We start from the raw sequence: 17,695 nt of genomic DNA on the forward strand, positions 1-17,695 counted from the left end.
CATGAGCTCCCCGCCAGGCCCTATGATCTTTCCACGGCTCCGCAGCAGGTGGAGGAGGCAGGGCCGAGAGGGGGCCGACCCCGCAGGAGCAAGGAGCCATGTGAATGGGTTTGCAGAGGTCCTGGCTCTGTGCCCGCTCCCCCACCTCTGAGTTGGGGCACGTTCCAGGAACAAGGTGGTGCGGGGGTGGAGAGGGTGCGGGCAGAGAAGTTCTGCACAGAGCTTCCTGCCTCAGCCTTGGCTCCTGGCGCCCAAACACTTAACTTGCCTGAATGTCAAACTTAACTTTAAAAACCGGAGCGCAAAATAAGCAATGAGGCAATCGCGATGCCACGTCTGGTGGAATGTGTACTTTTAAAATAGTGGGGATGGAAGCCAAGGCCAGCAGAGGGAGTGATTTCGGGGCCGGGCGCCAGGAAGTGGAACTGAGTCTGATAGCAGATGAAAAGAGCAGAGGAGGTGACAGCTGTGGGCGGGCGGCTGTGGAAAGCCGGTGCTGGCCAGGGTGACAGACAGTGGGATGGAGTGACGTGAGCAGTGGGCCTGGGGGCGGCTGGAAAAGCAGCTGAAGAAGACACCATGTGACCGAGGAAGGGGGACCCGTGGAGTCACGTAGCAGCCTCGCAGCCAGGGCTTCGGTGTGGGCTAGCAGGATCGGCCAGTGCCCCTGTGGTCATCCTCGGTGTCCCTAAGGCCGCAGGAGCGACCCTTCTATGTGACAGAAGCCCACGGGTCCAGCTCTCACCTTCTGCCCCCACCCAGCCCCCACCATGACCTTGATCCCAGCCAGAGCAGACATCGTTCCATCTGCTCTCCTGCTTTCCTGCTTCTCCACATTTCCCCCTGGTTCGTCATATGAACACATCATTTTTAAAAAAGATTTTTTTTATTTATTAGAAAGAGCACTCGTACAGAGGAAGGGACAAAGGGAGACGGAGAATCTCCAGCAGATTCTGTGCTGAGCATGGAGCCCGATGACGAGGCTCAGTCCCATGACCCTGAGATCATGACCCGAGCCAAAATCAAGAGTCGGATGTTCAATGGACTGAGCCACCCAGGTGCCCCACTGGACGCATCTATCATTTATCCCTTACCCCGAGCCTCACTGAACCTGCCTATACTACCTCTCGAGAGAGCAGGCCGCCTGCTTTGCTCTCACCTGCTCCATCTCAGGACAGGTCCTACTGTTCACCTTGGAGCCAAGCCCAAACCTTTGGAGTCCCACATGGCCCACCCTTATTCTGTTGAGTCTGCCTCCTAGAGAGCCCGTGGTCCCTGGCCTTGCTTGCCATCCTCAGTGACTATCCCCTGTGGCCTGGGTGACTATGGCAGCCTCTACCACCCTCCAGTATGGTTCTGGCCCCTTACCAGTCCATCCCCCACTCTTTCTCCATGGAGAGTTTTCCAAATGCAGACGCTTCGCTTCCCATCTAAAACCTTTCAGATGGGATCCCTAGGTGGCGCAGCGGTTTGGCGCCTGCCTTCGGCCTAGGGCGCGATCCTGGAGACCCGGGATCGAATCCCACATCGGGCTCCCAGTGCATGGAGCCTGCTTCTCCCTCTGCCTGTGTCTCTGCCTCTCTCTCTCTCTCTGTGACTATCATAAATAAATAAAAATTAAAAAAAAAATAAAAAAAAATAAAACCTTTCAGATGTTGGCTCATCATTGGCTCACATCTTCCAGAAGGCAGGTCCACCCAGCCAGTTGGGGCTGTGGCTGCCTGACTGTGCTCGAGACTTCATGCCTCTTTATCTTTGCTGCTCTGTCTTCTCAGGGCACTCCTTCATCTTTCAGAAACCTGGGGCAGTTGTGTGGGGGGGGGGGGAGGAGGGAGGCTGTCCTCCATGAAGACATCTCACCCCCTCGGGCTAAGGTCAGCAGCTCCTCCTCACTCCTGAGCTCACTTGTGAGCCCTCATTACCCTGAGGGGCACACATCAGTCTCCCCGCTGAGACCTGGAGCAAGCTGGGGCCGGTGAGGTGTGCCAGCAGAGTGCCTGACACTGAGCCCCTCATCGGTACCGGCTGAGAGACTGTGCACCCGAAGAGCACTCACTGGATTCACTGTCAGAACCGTCTACTGAAGACATGAGGGTTTGGGAGTGCAGGTGTGGGAAAGCATCCTTGAAACAGAGAGAGAAATCAAATCATGGGAAATTTAAAACCACCTTCACTCAACAAAGAATTCTCTGTTAGCACATAAATCCGGGACCACAATCAGCCAGTGTTTATTGATCAAACAGTTCTCCTGACGTGTGGTAGGCACCTTGTCTATGTTTTCCCAGCTAAGCCTCCCAACATCTTCTCTGTGATTCCGATTTAGAGATGAGGACGTTGACTCACTTGCCCTTATGAGCATCAAGAAGTAGAAAAGTGGGCCCTGGCCCATGGAGAAAACAGCACAGCTTTGCAGGCAGGGGAGTAAGTCCCATGAGAAGCGTGGTGGCGGAGTCTGCTGTGAGTGGCACAAGGGCTATGATTCAGGCAGCCCTGGATGGGAAGGTGGAGGCATGGGGGTGGGGAGGCATGTGGAGGTCGTGTTGGAGGGAAGTGAGTGGACTGGGGTAGTAGAGCTGGAAGGCAGGGGAACTGCGGGGCAGGGCTGGGGGTCAGGGTGATGAGGAGGCCTTGGGTTATAGTCTGGTTTAGCTTCAAGGAACCAGGCGAGGGTAGGGAGAGTGGTGTGTGAGCGTGTGTGGAAAGCAGCGGGGAAGGAGATGGAGGGACAGTTCTGCAGGCTTAGAACAGTCAGGGGGCTCTTGTAGGGTGTGGCCCTGGCTTGGGGGGGGGTGGAGGTGAGAATAAAGGAGGCATGAGGCAGAAGGTGGTTCAGGACTGACTTGGAATGGACGGATTGGACTGATGAGACGTGCACGGGTAGGTATGAGAAGACCTGGCTTTTTACCTCTCCACTTGAGGGACAGTTGGCCCTCAAGCAGGCCATTTCTGAGCTCAGCGGGCTGGGCCTGGCTGCATCCCTGGACTCACTAGGGCTACAGGTCTTATCTCAGCTGCTTCAATCTGAGGATTGATGGCAAAAGGTAAAAGGAAGCCCTGACTATTCTCTAATCCTTTAGCTGGAAAGTCTGAGAAATATCTGGAAATAGCTCAGAGAGCATCAAAGGGAGACACCAGTCTTTAGCAGTGAGGGACAGCCCAGACTTGTGGTTTTCCATCTTTCCAGAACCTTCCAGCATGTGCCAGGGCCAGTGTGAAATAAAGGCCGAGAGCCAGCCAATTGGATGACCATCCAGGGGCACCCCAGGGGAGCGAGTAAGAGCACAGAGTCAGGAGCCAGCTCATCTGGTTTTATCTGGAGGCTCTGCTGCTTACTGACCTGCCCTCAAAGTCCCCTCCACAACGAGAGGGGAGGAGCCCCAGCACTACCTCAGAGAATCTTTGCGCAGATCTAAAGCTCTTGGAAGAAGACCTGAGCCAGAGCCAGGGGTCAGTAGGTGTTGTCTGTTATTACTATTGTGTAATGTGATTCACGCAGGGCTAAAATAAGACTCGAAGGAGCCCTTGTCCCAGACACCGAGGCATCTTTTTCAGAAACATTGCAAAAATAGGCCTTGGCCCACCTCCGCACTTCCTGGTCCCAGCTACGCTCTGCATTTGCCTTTTGAGAACATTCTCCCCTGTGTTGTGTGCACGCACACGTACACGCGTGCACACACACGCACATGGTTGCCATCTGGGTGGTGCTCTGTACCAGCGCACACAGATCCTGGCGGCATCCCAAGAGAAGCCTTTTTGCTGCCTGCTGAGAGCAGTTGCTCTTCCTGGAGGGAAGGTACTGCTGCCTATCTGTGGTTTCCCCAAACCACAGGGTCCCACTCATTTCAAAGGAGCTGATAAGCAAAACAGCAAAATCGGTTCTCCGGGAAAGCAAGAGGGTCCTGTACAGAGGGGAGCAGTGGTGGGTTCTAGGAGGCCTGAGCTCAGCCCGAGCTATCTGCCTTCCCCAGTCAGGTGCATTCTGGGTCAGGTTGCACGGACAGCCAAAGGCGTGAGGAGATAAATTGGGACCAGGGATCAGAAAAACCATACCAATGTGTTAGGTTCAGCAGCACCAAGAATGGACCTGAGGCTGCTGGTTCCAGAGCAAAGAGTGGAGATGTCCTGTCCTCCACGCTTGGTGTCCATGGTGTGGGGGGTGGGCAGTCAAATACAGGCTCATCATAGTGGATAGACCTTTGAGCTGTACTTTCATGTGTGAATTAGTGCAAATCTGATCCTTGGTGTCGGAAGAGAGGATACCATGAGAAAGATGTTCTTAAAGCTTAATTTTACAATTTAAAGGGTTTTTAATGATTCTGAAATTGCAGCCTTTTCTAATGTTTACACACCATTTTATGAAAGGATGATGTTAGATGGTGGGATTTTTAAAATATGTTCTCTCTCCCACAAAATAAGATGTTGCAATCCTAATAATGGTCTTTATAATTTTTTAAGTTTTATTTTACTCATACAAAAGAACCCTGCATCTAGAAATGATTGTCTGGCACTAATGCTGATATTTGAAATTGGGCTGTATACAAGCTAAGGTTGAGTAATATCTAGGATGTCAATGTCCAATAAAAATAGATGTAAGCCATGTAGGTAATGTAAAATCTTCTGGTAGACACGTTTGAAAAAGCAAAAGAAACAAGTGAAATTCTTTTTAATAATATGTTTTATTTAATTCAGTTTACCCAAATTTTGTCACTTTGACATACAGTGAGTGTGATGAGCTATTTTACATTGTTTTTCATACAAAGTCTTGGAAATCTTGTGCATATTTCACACTCCAATACCCAATGGCTATCACATCAGACAGCCTGGGTCCAGGCAAAGAGGGTGCCTGAGTCGTGCCTGGCAACCCTGTCTGGGTAGGATTGTCTCTCGCTTCTCACTTGAAAGAACAACTGTTCATCATCTTTGAACAGGTTTGATGGACACCTTGATAATACCAGACACTGTTCTTCTCCCTAGGACTTTGCTAATCAAGAACATTCTGGCCCTTTAAACATAGCTGGGTATTTCTGGTGCTACAGAGAATGTGTCAGAGTCTCCACAGGCACCAAATGGCTGTCTTGGATATCTCCCAGGACAACCTTTACCCAGGGCTCCCTGTTTGTGCCACTATGGCTCCATATTCTAACTTCAGTAGTTTTAGTGATTTGTTTGGTCTCTCTTCTCTGTATGACTGACCTTGGCACCTTGCTCAGTGTATATAGTTCAGCAGATTCCTTGAGCTGGTGTCACTCATACCTTGGCAAGGGACATTGTCCCCTCTGGCTTTGCCCCTGTGCGAGTGCCCCTGTTTCCTCCTTCATGCATCCACTCATTCTTCAGAAATGTATACCTACTGTCTAAGCACTGTGCTAGGTTCGGAGGTCGCAACACAAAGGAGTCCTTGCCTCGCTAAGTAGAGGGGAGAGAAAAATAAGTTCACAATTTTTGGTAATCGATTACGGAGATGTCCTAGGAGAGCGCACTGGGAAAACCTTGAGAGATCAAGAAATACTTTCCAGGGAAAGTAACTTCAAAGCCAAGATTAGAATAAGAGAAAATGGCCCAACCTTGGAAGAGAAGAGAGTGCATTTCAGACACATGGGAGGGAGGCCGTGGCTACAGAGGTCCAGAGAGAAAAGAGTGGGTCAGGCAAAAGGTGGCCGGATCTGGAGCATGCGGGGTGGGGAGGAGTCAGAAGTGGTGCCGGGTCACTAGGAGAGGAAGCCATAATTAGAAGTTTCAATGTCATTTTGTGAGCAGTTAGGCAGCATTGAAACATGTTAAAAATTTGCAGTTTGGAAAGATCATTCTAGCTGCAGTGTGCAGGCTAGATTGGAAAGGGATAAAGCCAGCTTGGAAGTTGCTGCAGTAATATAGAGAAGACATGATGGGAATGTGAAGAAACAGCCAGGTCGAGAGATAAATTAAGAAGGATTGACAGGACTAGGCCTTTCATTAGATTAGGAGGCCACGGAGAGGCATGATTCGAGAATATCTCTTGGATTTGAGTACACGGTAGATGGTAGACTGGGGAAGACAAAAGGCATAGCAGGCTTGGCTGAGGTGCTGGAGGCAGAGGGTGGGTAAAGAAGAGGTCACCTCATGGGGATATCCCAGGGAAGGTGCTCATCAAGATTAGGGATAGGGTTGGGGTCATTAGCAGACAGATAGAAAATTGAAGCCTTGGAAAAAAGTTGTGTCATCCAAAGAGAAGGAAGACTGAGAAGAAGTGGTTTAGGAGAATTTGGGTGGGATTGGGAACACGAGAACTTCAGATGAGGGAAGAAGAGGAAAACCCAGGAGAGGGGCACCTGGGTAGCTCAGTGGTTGAGCGTCTGCCTTTGACTCAGGACGTGATCCCAGGGTCTTGGGATCGAGTCCTGCATCAGGCTCCCTGTGGGGAGCCTGCTTTTCCCTCTGCCTATGTCCCGGCCTCTCTCTCTGTGTCTTTCATGAATAAATGAATAAAATCTTAAAAAACAAACAAACAAAACTCAGAAGAGACAGCCTAAGAGGATAGCCACACTAAGGTGACTTCGCTAAAGCCAAGGGCAAAGAATCAAGTATCGAATAAAGTGTGTGACTGTCAATGTCAAGTGCTACAGAGATAACAAGTAAAGACTGACAAGTTTCCACTAGCTTAGTGACACTGAGAAGTGATAGGGACCTTGGTGGTAGGATTTGGTGGGGAGAGGGGAAAATGGGGCACTGGAAAGCAGAGGTGGGCAGTAACGCTCTATAGACTGAGCCTGAGGCCTCTCTCTATCATCTGACTGGGGCCCCCAAGCTTGGTTCCTTGAAGGAAATAGCAAGTTCAGTCATTAAGACCCAGAAGATCTTAGACCACTAACTAGCAGGGTGGCCTTGGGCAGGTCATTTCACTGTTCAGGGCCTCAGTTTCCTCATCTGTGAATAAACAGGGAGCTGGAACCAATTTTTTCTAAACCTGTGTCCCACAGAATTCTCTTAGGTAAATGCTATGCTTTACTCACCATATATCCAGTAGATATGTGAGTTCCCACCATGTGTAAGGGATTGTCTGCTAGGAAGAAGGAAGAGTGTGAGGGTGGGGAGGGGGCAGGTTTTGAGGTCAAAGCTGCATAAACAATAGGCTAGGAGAAGTCTCAAAACTTGTAACATATTCATGTGTATTGGTGGATCACCAGAAGGGTGATCTAGTATTTTTCCAGTATTTCTCATTTGTCCAACTGATTTGACTTGTCTACACTTTATTCACGGAGCATGCATAGTCTTCTCCTGGAGACACTGTCCACCAGCTGGCAGTGTAGGGAGTGATTAGCCAGATGCTCTTCCTGGTACTTTCTACTGTTATAGCAAGTCAGGGATTTGAGGAGGGAGATAGAGAATCCAAAGCAGCCTCCACGCTGAGTACAGGGCTCAGTCCCATGACCCCAAGATCATGATCTGAACCAAAACCAAGAGCCACCCAGGCCCCTGACACCATGGCCTCTATATAATAGCAGCCTTCTTCCCCAATTAGCTTCCCAGTTTGTCAGCAAAGACCCCTCTTGGGCATTCTTACATTGCCAGGAAAATGGGCTTGCAGAGCTGTTTTCTGGGAACACTATTCTGATCTATGGGCTGCAATTAATCTGATGGTGGAAGTGCTCTAGAATGGTCAAGATGTAGGTTTCTTAGAAATGTGATGCTACTGAGAGTAGCTGGCTGAGAAATCCAGGAGGATACTTGGGAGGAAGAAGTGAACTGCAGGCCCCAAGCTGGATGACAGAGTCAACGAGGAATATGGTGGTGGTTGGTGCAAGGGAAGGCATTTGTTAGCCTAAGTAGGCTCACCCTGAGATCAAGTCTTCTGTTAAATGGCCTTGTGTTCCTGGAGGGATGTCAATGATACCATCTAGGTCAGCCTTTCTGCAAGAGAATTAACCCTTTAAGCCCCAGAACATCCACTATAATGAAAGGAATTAACTTCTCCTTTACCCATGTGGAAGGGTACTCCTGTGAACCATCCATGGGAGAAGTGAGCAAAGAATCAGACAATGTTCTTGTATTGTATGGTTCATATTAAGAACTCCTGGGATGCCGGGGGGGTGGGGGGGAGGTCACAGCTGTTGAGCGTCTGCCTTCGGCTCAGGGCATGATCCCAGAGTCCCAGGATCGAGTCCCACATTGGGCTTCCTGCATGGAGCCTGCTTCTCCCTCTGCCTATGTCTCTGACTCTCTCTCAGTGTCTCTCATGAATAAATAAATAAATAAAATAAATAAATGAATAAACAAACAAACAAAATCTTAAAAAAAAAAAAAAAAAACTCCTGAGGGAGTTGAATCTATAAAGATTGGAACAACCCCAAAAGGGACTCCTGGAGAACTTCTCTGTGTATGTAGGGTCCCCGGCATCCATAACTAGCATCATCTTGAAGAATGGGGGCCATCAAAGGGTCCTGTGGGGGCTCTGGGAGCACGTCATTTGGACAGCCATGATGCAGTTGCACAGCTTTTCCATCAACTGCCCAAGAGGATTTACCACTGACCCCAGGGGTGTGAGAAATGCTGCTGACCTTGTTTCTTCAGGTAGCTAAGAGTACCTTGTCTGTTGCTGCATAACAAATTACCCACAAATTAGTGGCTTCACAGGACATTTATTATCTCAGTTTCTGTGGGTCAGGCATTTGGGTATGGCTCAGGTGTCTCACAGGCAGTGAGCCGTGGGTCAGCTGGAGCTACTGGCATCTCAGGACAAAACTGGGCTGGACCCTCATCCCAGTTCCTTCTTGTGGTTGTGGGCAGGATTCAGTTCCTCACCGGCTGTTGACCTGAGGTCATGCTCCGTTCCTTGCCTTGCGAGGCTCCCCAACATGGCAGCTTACTTCACCCAAGAATGCAAGCCAAAAGGACAGATGTCCCGGTCTTTCCTAACAGAATCTCAGAAGTGGCATCCCGTCACTTTAGTTGTACTCTGTTCCTGAATGTGTCAGCCCACATTCCGGGGGAGGGAACTGCACAAGGCCTTGGGGGTGGGAGACCATCTACTGCCCACCAATAGTACCCAACCAGGTTTCTAGGCAGCTCACTGTCCTGCCCTGGCCCACAAACCCCCTTCCCAAAGTAAAGGATTTTAATAAATTGTTCAGCAATTAAAACCTGGCAGCATAATGGAGTAGCAGATCTCACTGTTATTCTAAGTATCTTTCATGAGATGTAGAATTTCTGTAATCCTAAGTGAGGACAGCTGTTGAGGCAAGACCTAGGAGCAGTATATATTTATGTGGATGAACAAATTAATCTGCATGTGAAATCCCAGTGAAATTGACATGAAATAAAAATTTCATGCCTTACAGTGTATCTGTGTTGCCCATGAAATGAGATTAAAAGGAATTTCTGACTTTACAGTTGTCATACTTTTCATACTGCTTGCATTTTTCCTCTTCTAAAGACTTGAATTTGGACCTAGAGGCCAGACACAAGCTTGGCATTTTATACCTTTTGGCCACCTTCCTTTTCCTCTTGGCTGGGAGCAGGCTTCCTTACATAGAACTAAACCGGGAACATATTAGATGTTCTCCGCTCTAAGTACAAAACCTGTGACTCTAAACACTGGCAGCGTGCTCACTCCCTGTCCCAAGGCAGCTGACATACTGAAAAGGTCGGTCGGCCAAGAGCTTAGCCCCCCTCATCCTTCCTCACACACATCAGCTTTGTGGTGGGTGTTCGTGTCCTGGGGAACGAGGGGAGGACTTGGTGGTCTCCCTGAGACCTCTTCAGGGCTGGAGCCATGACGTGGTGAGATGAGACGAGAGTGCAGGAGGGATGGGGGATGTGCCCCCTTACCCCTGCACCTGGAAATCCACGGATTGTCACTCCCTTGGAGGCAGTGTTCTCCCAGGAAACGGGTCCCATCTCTACTTTATGCCTGTGTTTCCCTTGGCCCCTGTGCCTGTAGAGTTCAGATATGGAACGTACAGAGAAGACAGCCCATTCACTTTCTCTGGCTGAGTCTGGCCTCTGCTGCATGTGCAGGAAGCAGAGGGATGGGCACAGCTTTCTGTTTAGGAATAGATGTTCATGAATTGCTCCTCCCAGGGCCTCACTGATACCACACCTTTGCTGGCTCCAATCTGGGCGGTAAGTTGGAGCCCCTGTAGGGACTCCCCAGTGGCAGCTTAGCCAGCACTTTGCCTGTCCTCCTCTAAACTATCCAGGAGCATCAGCCTGTCCTTCCCCTCCAGGAGGGTTGTTCCAAGAGCTGAGTTCCAGAGCTCAGTGGAAACTGCTTCTTGGGGGGCACCTGGGTCATTCAGTCAGTTAAGCATCTACCTTCAGCTCAGGTCATGATCCTGGGGTCCTGGGACTAAGCTCCATGTCGGGCTCCCTGCTCCATGGGGAGCTTCTCCCTCTCCCTCTACTCTTCCCCACTCTGCTTGTACTCTTTCTCTCTCTGCCTCTCAAGTAAATAAAATCTAGACACAAAGAAAGAAAAGAAAAGAAAAGAAAAGAAAAGAAAAGAAAAGAAAAGAAAAGAAAAGAAAAGAAAGGAGAAAGAGAAAAAGAGAAAAAGAAAAAGAAACTAACTGCTTCTTGGGTTGATGACTTGAGTGGGAACACATGTGTCCACAGGGCACATACAGGACCAGAACAGCAGCTGGAGACTCATGGATACCCTAATGCTTGGAACACTGCTGGCATGGAGGTGTTGTGGCATGGTGACAGTTGTGGCATGGTGACAAGGACGTCTGGCAGGCCTGGGTTTGAATCCCCGCTTTGGCTGCAGCCAGTTATTTAACCTCCCAGTGCCTCAGTTTCCTCCTGAGTGAGTCCATGAAGCAGTGGCCCTTCATAAGGTTATGGTGCCCATAAGGTTATGGAGCATTAGATATGCAGGGTGCTCAACACAGTGGCTGGTAGCAGGGGCCACTGTTGAGAGAGAGAACATGCGTGTGTACACAAGCTGGGCAAGGGTATGGCAGGAGGCAGAGGTGGAGAAAGAATCCCAAGCAGGGGCCATGCCCAGCATGGAGCCCAGCATGGGGCTGGATCCCACAACCCCAAGATCGTGACCTGAGTTGAAATCAAGAGTCAGATGCTTAACCGACTGAGCCACCCAGGCGCCCCCAAAGTAGTTTAATTTCATCACTGTAAACTAGAAGCTAAGGCTTAGAGAAGTGGAGTCACTGCCAAGCTCCCGAGTGATGACACACCCAGGGTGTCCCCCCGCCCCCAAGGCCTGCGTGATCTCCATTACATCTTGCCGCGTATTTGTGTGACCTTTCCCCTTACTGCCTCAGTCTCCCCTCTGGGATGCCAGAGCCCTGCTTCAGGAGTGTGTCTTATCACACTATTGTCTGCGTTGTCAATGGCAGGGGAGTGCAGTGGCTTTCTTTTCCATCAGTGTGTTGGTAATAATTCTGCTCTCCTCTGCTTCAGAATTGCTGGGTCGGCCTCTCCATCACTCCCTCCTGTTTTGACACTCCACGATAAAAACCCACATGTTTATAATTTATGACCATGTCTCTTCTTCCGTAGGGGTGGAGTGCTGTAGGAGGAAGAAGTATGTCCAGAAATCAAAGGACCCGGGTGCCAGCCTTAGCAGGCACACTTGGGGCCACTAGGAGCCTCTGTTGCCCACTGATAAAATGGGGATGATGATGATGACGATATCATAACACTGCTTACAGGCAGCTGTCACTTTCATGAGCTTGTGTACACGGGATGCCTGGGTGACTCCGTCAGTTAAGCATCTGCCTTTGGCTCAGGTTGTATCCTGGGGTCCTGGGATGGAGCCCCATGTCGGGCTTTGAGCTCAGAAGGGAGCCTGCTTCCCCATCCACCTGTGCCCCTCCCCCCTCCTTGCGCATGCGCTTTCTCTCTCTCAATAAATAAAATCTTTAAAAAACAAAACATGTGCACATTATATTTCAATGGTAACAGCGACCACCACTTAGTATGTTTCTGACATACCCGCGTTGGCACCTGTTGGGGTGCAGGGGTGGGGTAGGGGAGCAGTGATTGGTGTGGAGAGACGGAAAGAGATGGAGGAGGGAGAGGCTCCTCCCTGTGCCCTGGGGCTGGCGTTGCAAACCTCTGTGGGAGCGTCCTCGGCCGGGAAGTGGCACTGGACACTCAAGAAGTTGGTGGTTCAGGAAGCACTTTGAGACACACCTCAGCTTGGGGAAATCAAGAGTCTCTGTTGAGTTTTTCAGGAAAAAGAAACCAAAAAACACAGAACAACCAAAAAAAACTACACGTGGGAAATGAGCTCAGCGGAGCATCCGTTACTCAGGAGGTGTGGGGGCCGTCAGGACAGCAGCCCGGCAGGCAGGCTCCCCGCACGCTGGCCCGCCCTTCCTCCCCGCTCTACCCCCACAGCGATCTTCCCTGCTCACTGGCTCTTCTCTCCAGTAAAACCCCTGAATCTTTAATAAATTATAAACATGCTTTCCCATCTGTCTGCGGCGCCAGATCTCAGCATTGGTAGCTTTTGACATTCCCCCAGTGTCCCTAATAGATCTTGCCATTTGATTAATCTTTTAGATCCTTCTCCCAGAGAGCCCACCATCCGAGCTGACTCTCCTCAGCGTCCACCTTGAAGGATTTGTCTCCGCCTCTCTGCCTTGTACCTGTACCTCCCAGTACCTGCTGCTCATTCCCAAGCAGGACTGCAGGATGCTAGGGACAGGTGGCAGTTAGAAGTCACGGGACCTGGGTTCAGCTGGCCTGAGCCACTCACCGGCCGTGTGACCCCTGAGTGAGATTCTGAGCCTCTGGTTCTCCTCTTGTGTGGAGTAGAGGTTCTCAGATGCTGTTGCGAGGGTCAGATGAGACCGTGAATGCACTGTGACCAGGGGCAGGAGGAAGGCACCGTGAAGTCCCCGGAGCCAGGCCACCCAGGCCATAGGGTGCAAGGCACTGTCCTGCTGCCTGCCCTCCGTGGGCCTTTGCACGCTGGAGCTCTTCGGGGTTCCCCGCCCCACCTCCAGAAGAGCCCCCTGTCCCTTATCCTGCAGGCTCATGAGGCTGGAGGGGAGTGAGGTCCAAGAGCACGACCACCCAGGCTCCTGCCAGTGCCTGTCACACCACCACGTTCTTCCCAGTTTAGGAGGTTGGACTGGGTCATCTCCAAGACCCTTTCCTTTTCACAACCATGAGCTCTTGGTTCTCGTCGGAAAGCACAGAACGTTGCGTGGAGGCTGGTTCAGCTACTAGAGCCATGATAATAAGAATTCCAGCTACCATTTACTTGGCATCTGTTTTTTTTTTTTTAAGATTTTATTTATTTATTCATGAGACACCCAGAGAGAGAGAGAGAAAGAGAGAGAGAGAGAGGAAGAGACACAGGCAGAGGGAGAAACAGGCTCCATGCAGGGAGCCCGATGTGGGACTCAATCCCGGGTCTCCAGGATCACGCCCTGGGCTGAAGGCGGTGCTAAACTGCTGAGCCATCTGGGCTGCCCTACTTGGCATCTGTTAAACACCTGGTGCTTTGCCTGCAGTCTGTGGTCTTCACAAGCCTGCAAGGAAGGTGTCTGTCTGCATTTTATAGGTGACACGTCCAAGTTCGGAGAAGGCAAATGATGTGCCCAAGGGCACACAGCCAGTTTTTGTCAGAGTCAGGATTCTGGCATCACAGCCCAGCTTTCTTTCTCTAACGCTGATGCTGCGTCCTTTGCTCTCCCCCACCTCCTCTTGCCTCTCAGAGCCCCTCGCCCTCTGTCGGACAGGACAGAACCGCCCAATGGGAGGAGTAGCCTGCACATTTGAACTGGATGTTGAAGATAATGGTCGTGACAGTTTTGTCAAGCACGGACTGTTGCCTAACAACATAGTAATAATCTAGGAGGAAAAAAATCTCCTAGTTAAAAATTGTTGTCTCCGCTTTCCAGATGGAGAAACTGAGGCTCAGAAAAGTCCATTCGACGTCCAGCCACACAGTTGAGCCTAAGCTGCACAGCGGTCTTTGTGAGGTTCTTTCAAATCAGCCGTGTTTATTCGGTGTCAGCTACCATGGAAGCTTCTGATTACTATGCTGTAGGACGCTTAAGCAGGATCCTACATGATGAGCAGTCAGCGGACTGGAGAGGACGTGGTTGGTCCGTAGTCCCACAGATGCTCTGTGGTGTACGACCCCCGGGTGAATATTCTATGAACTGTCTCACGCAGCTCTCGGTCTCAGGGTTGAAAACCGTGCCGGGACTGGGACGCTGTGCCTCATGTCTCTCAGATCATCCCTACCTCGTCCAGCACCTCCTCATCCAGGAAGACTCCACCACCCCAGGTGGGGTACGCCTGCCTCTTCTCTCCGAGCCCTGTGCGTGTGCATGCTGCTGGGTCATTGTGCCCATACACGCCTGCCTCCCAGCTGGGTATGGCTGAGGCAGGAGAAATGACCCTCTGTCCCCAGAAGCTCTCTGAACAGCAGCTCCCCGTACCCTCCCCCCCGGCCCCCTGCACCAGCCGACCCTAAATAACTTACATCACCAAAACTAGGATTTGGGGTCCCTTTGCCATTCCCGGGACTGTCCCCAGTGCCTGACCTTTGGCACAGCCCTGGCAGTTGTGGTCTTTGAGTCACTCGATTCGATCTTTCTTTTTGTCCTCTCTCTCTGACAGAGACAAGGAGGTCCTGCTAATCTCAGTAGGTGAGATTCACTGGGAGCCTTCGGGAAGGCTGGCTGCCACACGTTTGAAAACCGTCAACTCTAAGTCACCAGCTGAGCTAGGAAGGCATCTCCCAAATTTCTTTCTCCCTTTCTCCGTGAATGGGCATCTGCTCTGCACAGTTCTTGTTTTAGGGACATGGAGATAGACAAGGATCCTTCCCTAGAGGAACTCATAGTCAAATGGGGAAGCCAGCCCATTCTCAGAAAGTTCTAGAAGAGAGATATGTACAGAATTACAGGAGCACAAACAGCGGGTCATTATTTATCTGGGGGAGTATGGAATGCCTTCACAGCAGAAGGGACATTTGCTCTGGGTCTTGAAGGATAAGTAGGAGCTCATTGGGTGGTGAAAGGAGGAAGGACATTGTTCTGTACAGAAGTCATAGTGTGAGCAGTGGTGGAGAGTTCTGGCAGCAAACGATGCTGTCACTGTGGGAGGTCTCGAGGGCTGTGATAGGGACTTTGGACTTTCTGCATCAGGAGCTACTGAGGGCTTTGGGCCAGAAGAAGGCCTGGGCAGAGTTGTGTGTTAGACAGGATAGGAGTGTCAGGGACGGAGGATGGAGGCAGGAAGACCAGGCAGTCAGGAGGCTGCCACAGGGATCCCCGAGAGAAGCAAGGACTCTCAGAGCGGGACCCACAGGGACGAGGGGGGAGGAGTGGATTCCGGAGGGTTTTCTTAGTAGGTGGAGCTGACATGATAAGGTGAAGAGTTGTCTCTGCAGGCCTGAAGGCCTGAAGGTCATGACTCACATTTCTACTGTCCCTTCCCCTCGTTGGCCTAGGACTGAGATGAGGTGTTTTCAGCCACAGACTTCTTTGAGAATCTAGTGACAACTATGAATCATCTTCCCAGAGGGAAAAAAACCAAACAAAACCACAACAAACCACACATTTGCATACACTACTTTGCAAACAATTTCAGCGGGCTCCTGGTCCCCTGGAAGGCCAGCCTTGGATCCCTGGACCCCAAATGCAAAGCCTCGAGCTGAGGACGAAATTGGAAAATGAAGAGAAGAAACATTTGACTCACCAAATGTCTGTTATTTACTTCCTCGTTTAATATCACTCCCCGTAATTGGACAGGCCCTGAAAGAGCGAGTAACAGGAGGAAGCACTTACCCAGGGATAGTCCCCGGTGGCACCGGCATCACTTGGCGGGTTTATTTTCATTATTATAGTAATTTTCGGGCTGCGGGCTACAATTTTCCCTTGCAGCGAGGTATTAAATTGAAATTACCCCAGATGTAATTGTCATACGAAATGATCCTGGACACGTGGAAATGAATGCTTTTTCAGGACGGGGTTTTATTGTCTCTGCCAGGGTTTTAGGGCTCTGCCTCGTTAAGCATGCCGGATTTCCACGTGTGTGCCAGGAGGTCGGGGTCCGCGTGGTGTGGTGGGCTGGGGCTGCCGGCCCAGGACACGGACCAGGGAGCAGAGCCCAAGACTTGGCGGTGGCACCGTGTGGCTGCTAGGACCCGCTGTGCATTAACTTGGGCATGCAAGAAACCCCACGCTGATATTCTGTACACTAACTTAATTTGGATCCGAGCTCAAGTTCCCCTGAGGAGATGGGAAATCTAGTTTCGCTCATTTTGGGAACCCCCCTGCCCTGGGGGTCTTAACCCAGGCTGTGCAGCTGGGGCAGTCCCCGCAGACAGCAGGCATCCCTCTGTGCTGGTGACTTCCACAGTGCCCTTGGTTCCAGCCCTTCCGATCCGCTCTGCCCCCTGAAGGTCTTACTGTCGTCCTGCCTTTCCTTCCCCAGATGTACCATGCTGGTGTACTGCGCGGACCTCCCCCCCACCAGCATCATCATCACCTTCCACAACGAGGCCCGCTCCACCCTGCTCAGAACCATCCGCAGGTAAGACCACCTTCCTGGGCCCTCCCAGGCCTGCCCTGGGAAGAGGGTGTCTGCTCACGGTGGCAGGGGCGGGGGAGGGGGAGGCTGGCCCTGTCATAAAAATGTCAGGCATTTCTGACTCTTAGGACTTGGCTCTGCCAAGTGCCGTGGGCCCCAGCACCTGCATCGCCACAGCCTTCCACGTGGCCACAAGCCACGGTGCAAATCCAAGCAGCCCGAAGGCAGTGGCTGACATTGACTTTCCCAACCACCCACCTTCTGTTCCAACCCTGATCCTGCTCCGCCTCCCCACCAGCCCTCAGCACCAAGGCTGGGCCCCATTCTTGCTCTCACAAGTGCATCCTTCCTTTGGCCCATGGCCTGTGTGAATCTGGAACATAACAGAAGTTCCAGCACCAGCTCCCAGCAGAACTCCCCTCAGAACACAGACGGGACCCTGGGGACTTGGCCCTGGTTGTTTTGGCTCCCCTTCCCCATGCTGTGTCCTTCCACAACTCCGAAGCTCTCTCCCCATGCCCATCCTCCCCTCAACACCATCTGGCCTCCCCTTCGTCTCTCAGGTCTCCAGCAGCATTGGCATCTCAGACGGTGGCAATGGCAACCATCAGTCACGAGGTCCCCTTATGTGCAGACATGCCACAGCTCATGCTCTCAGCTGGGGAGGTGAGAGGCCACTGCTGTACCCACTCTATAGCTGAGGAAACTGAGACTCAGAGACACTAAATCAAAGCCTCCTGTTGCTCAGCTAATAGTGGTGAAGCTGGGTTCAAACCCTTGCACTCTGACAGTTCTTCTCAGCAGCCTCCATGGGCCAGGCTAGTCTCCCAGGTGGTGTTCAGCATCCCTGGTGTTGGGGCTGGCCCTGGGATAAAGTGCCTGCATACTCCCAGGGCCCTGGGACCCATGGCCGGCATGAGCCCGTCCCTATCTGGTAGGCAGCACAACACATGGTCGCCTGATCCCACAGAGAGGGAGGCCCTAGGATAGGACCACCAAGCATGGCAAAGTCTCTTGTCATTTCCCTCACTAAGCCATACCTTCCTCTGCCTCGCTGTGGGCAGGCAGGGAAGCTCCAGGTGATGGGAGGGAGTCAGCAATAGGCTCACCCTGACGGCAGGCACCAAGTCTTGGGTGCCACCTGCCACTTAGGACGAATGTTTGCCGTGCAGGGTCCGTGTGTCCCATATAAATGCAG

At 51.4% G+C, this 17,695-nt stretch overlaps 1 protein-coding gene across 2 annotated transcripts in view; it reads left to right on the forward strand.

Annotated features, from left to right (window-relative positions):
• The window catches only part of GALNT14 (polypeptide N-acetylgalactosaminyltransferase 14), a 205,479-nt gene that overhangs the window by 139,305 nt on the left and 48,479 nt on the right, over window positions 1–17,695 (forward strand). For both annotated transcript variants that reach the window (XM_072770627.1, XM_072770626.1), the window contains exon 3: window positions 16,402–16,500. In XM_072770627.1, coding sequence (XP_072626728.1) covers window positions 16,402–16,500 — 99 coding nt within the window. The remainder of the gene's footprint in view (window positions 1–16,401; window positions 16,501–17,695) is intronic.

This window comes from Canis lupus, chromosome 12 (genome assembly GCF_048164855.1).
Source record: "Canis lupus baileyi chromosome 12, mCanLup2.hap1, whole genome shotgun sequence".
Taxonomy (NCBI): domain Eukaryota; kingdom Metazoa; phylum Chordata; class Mammalia; order Carnivora; family Canidae; genus Canis; species Canis lupus.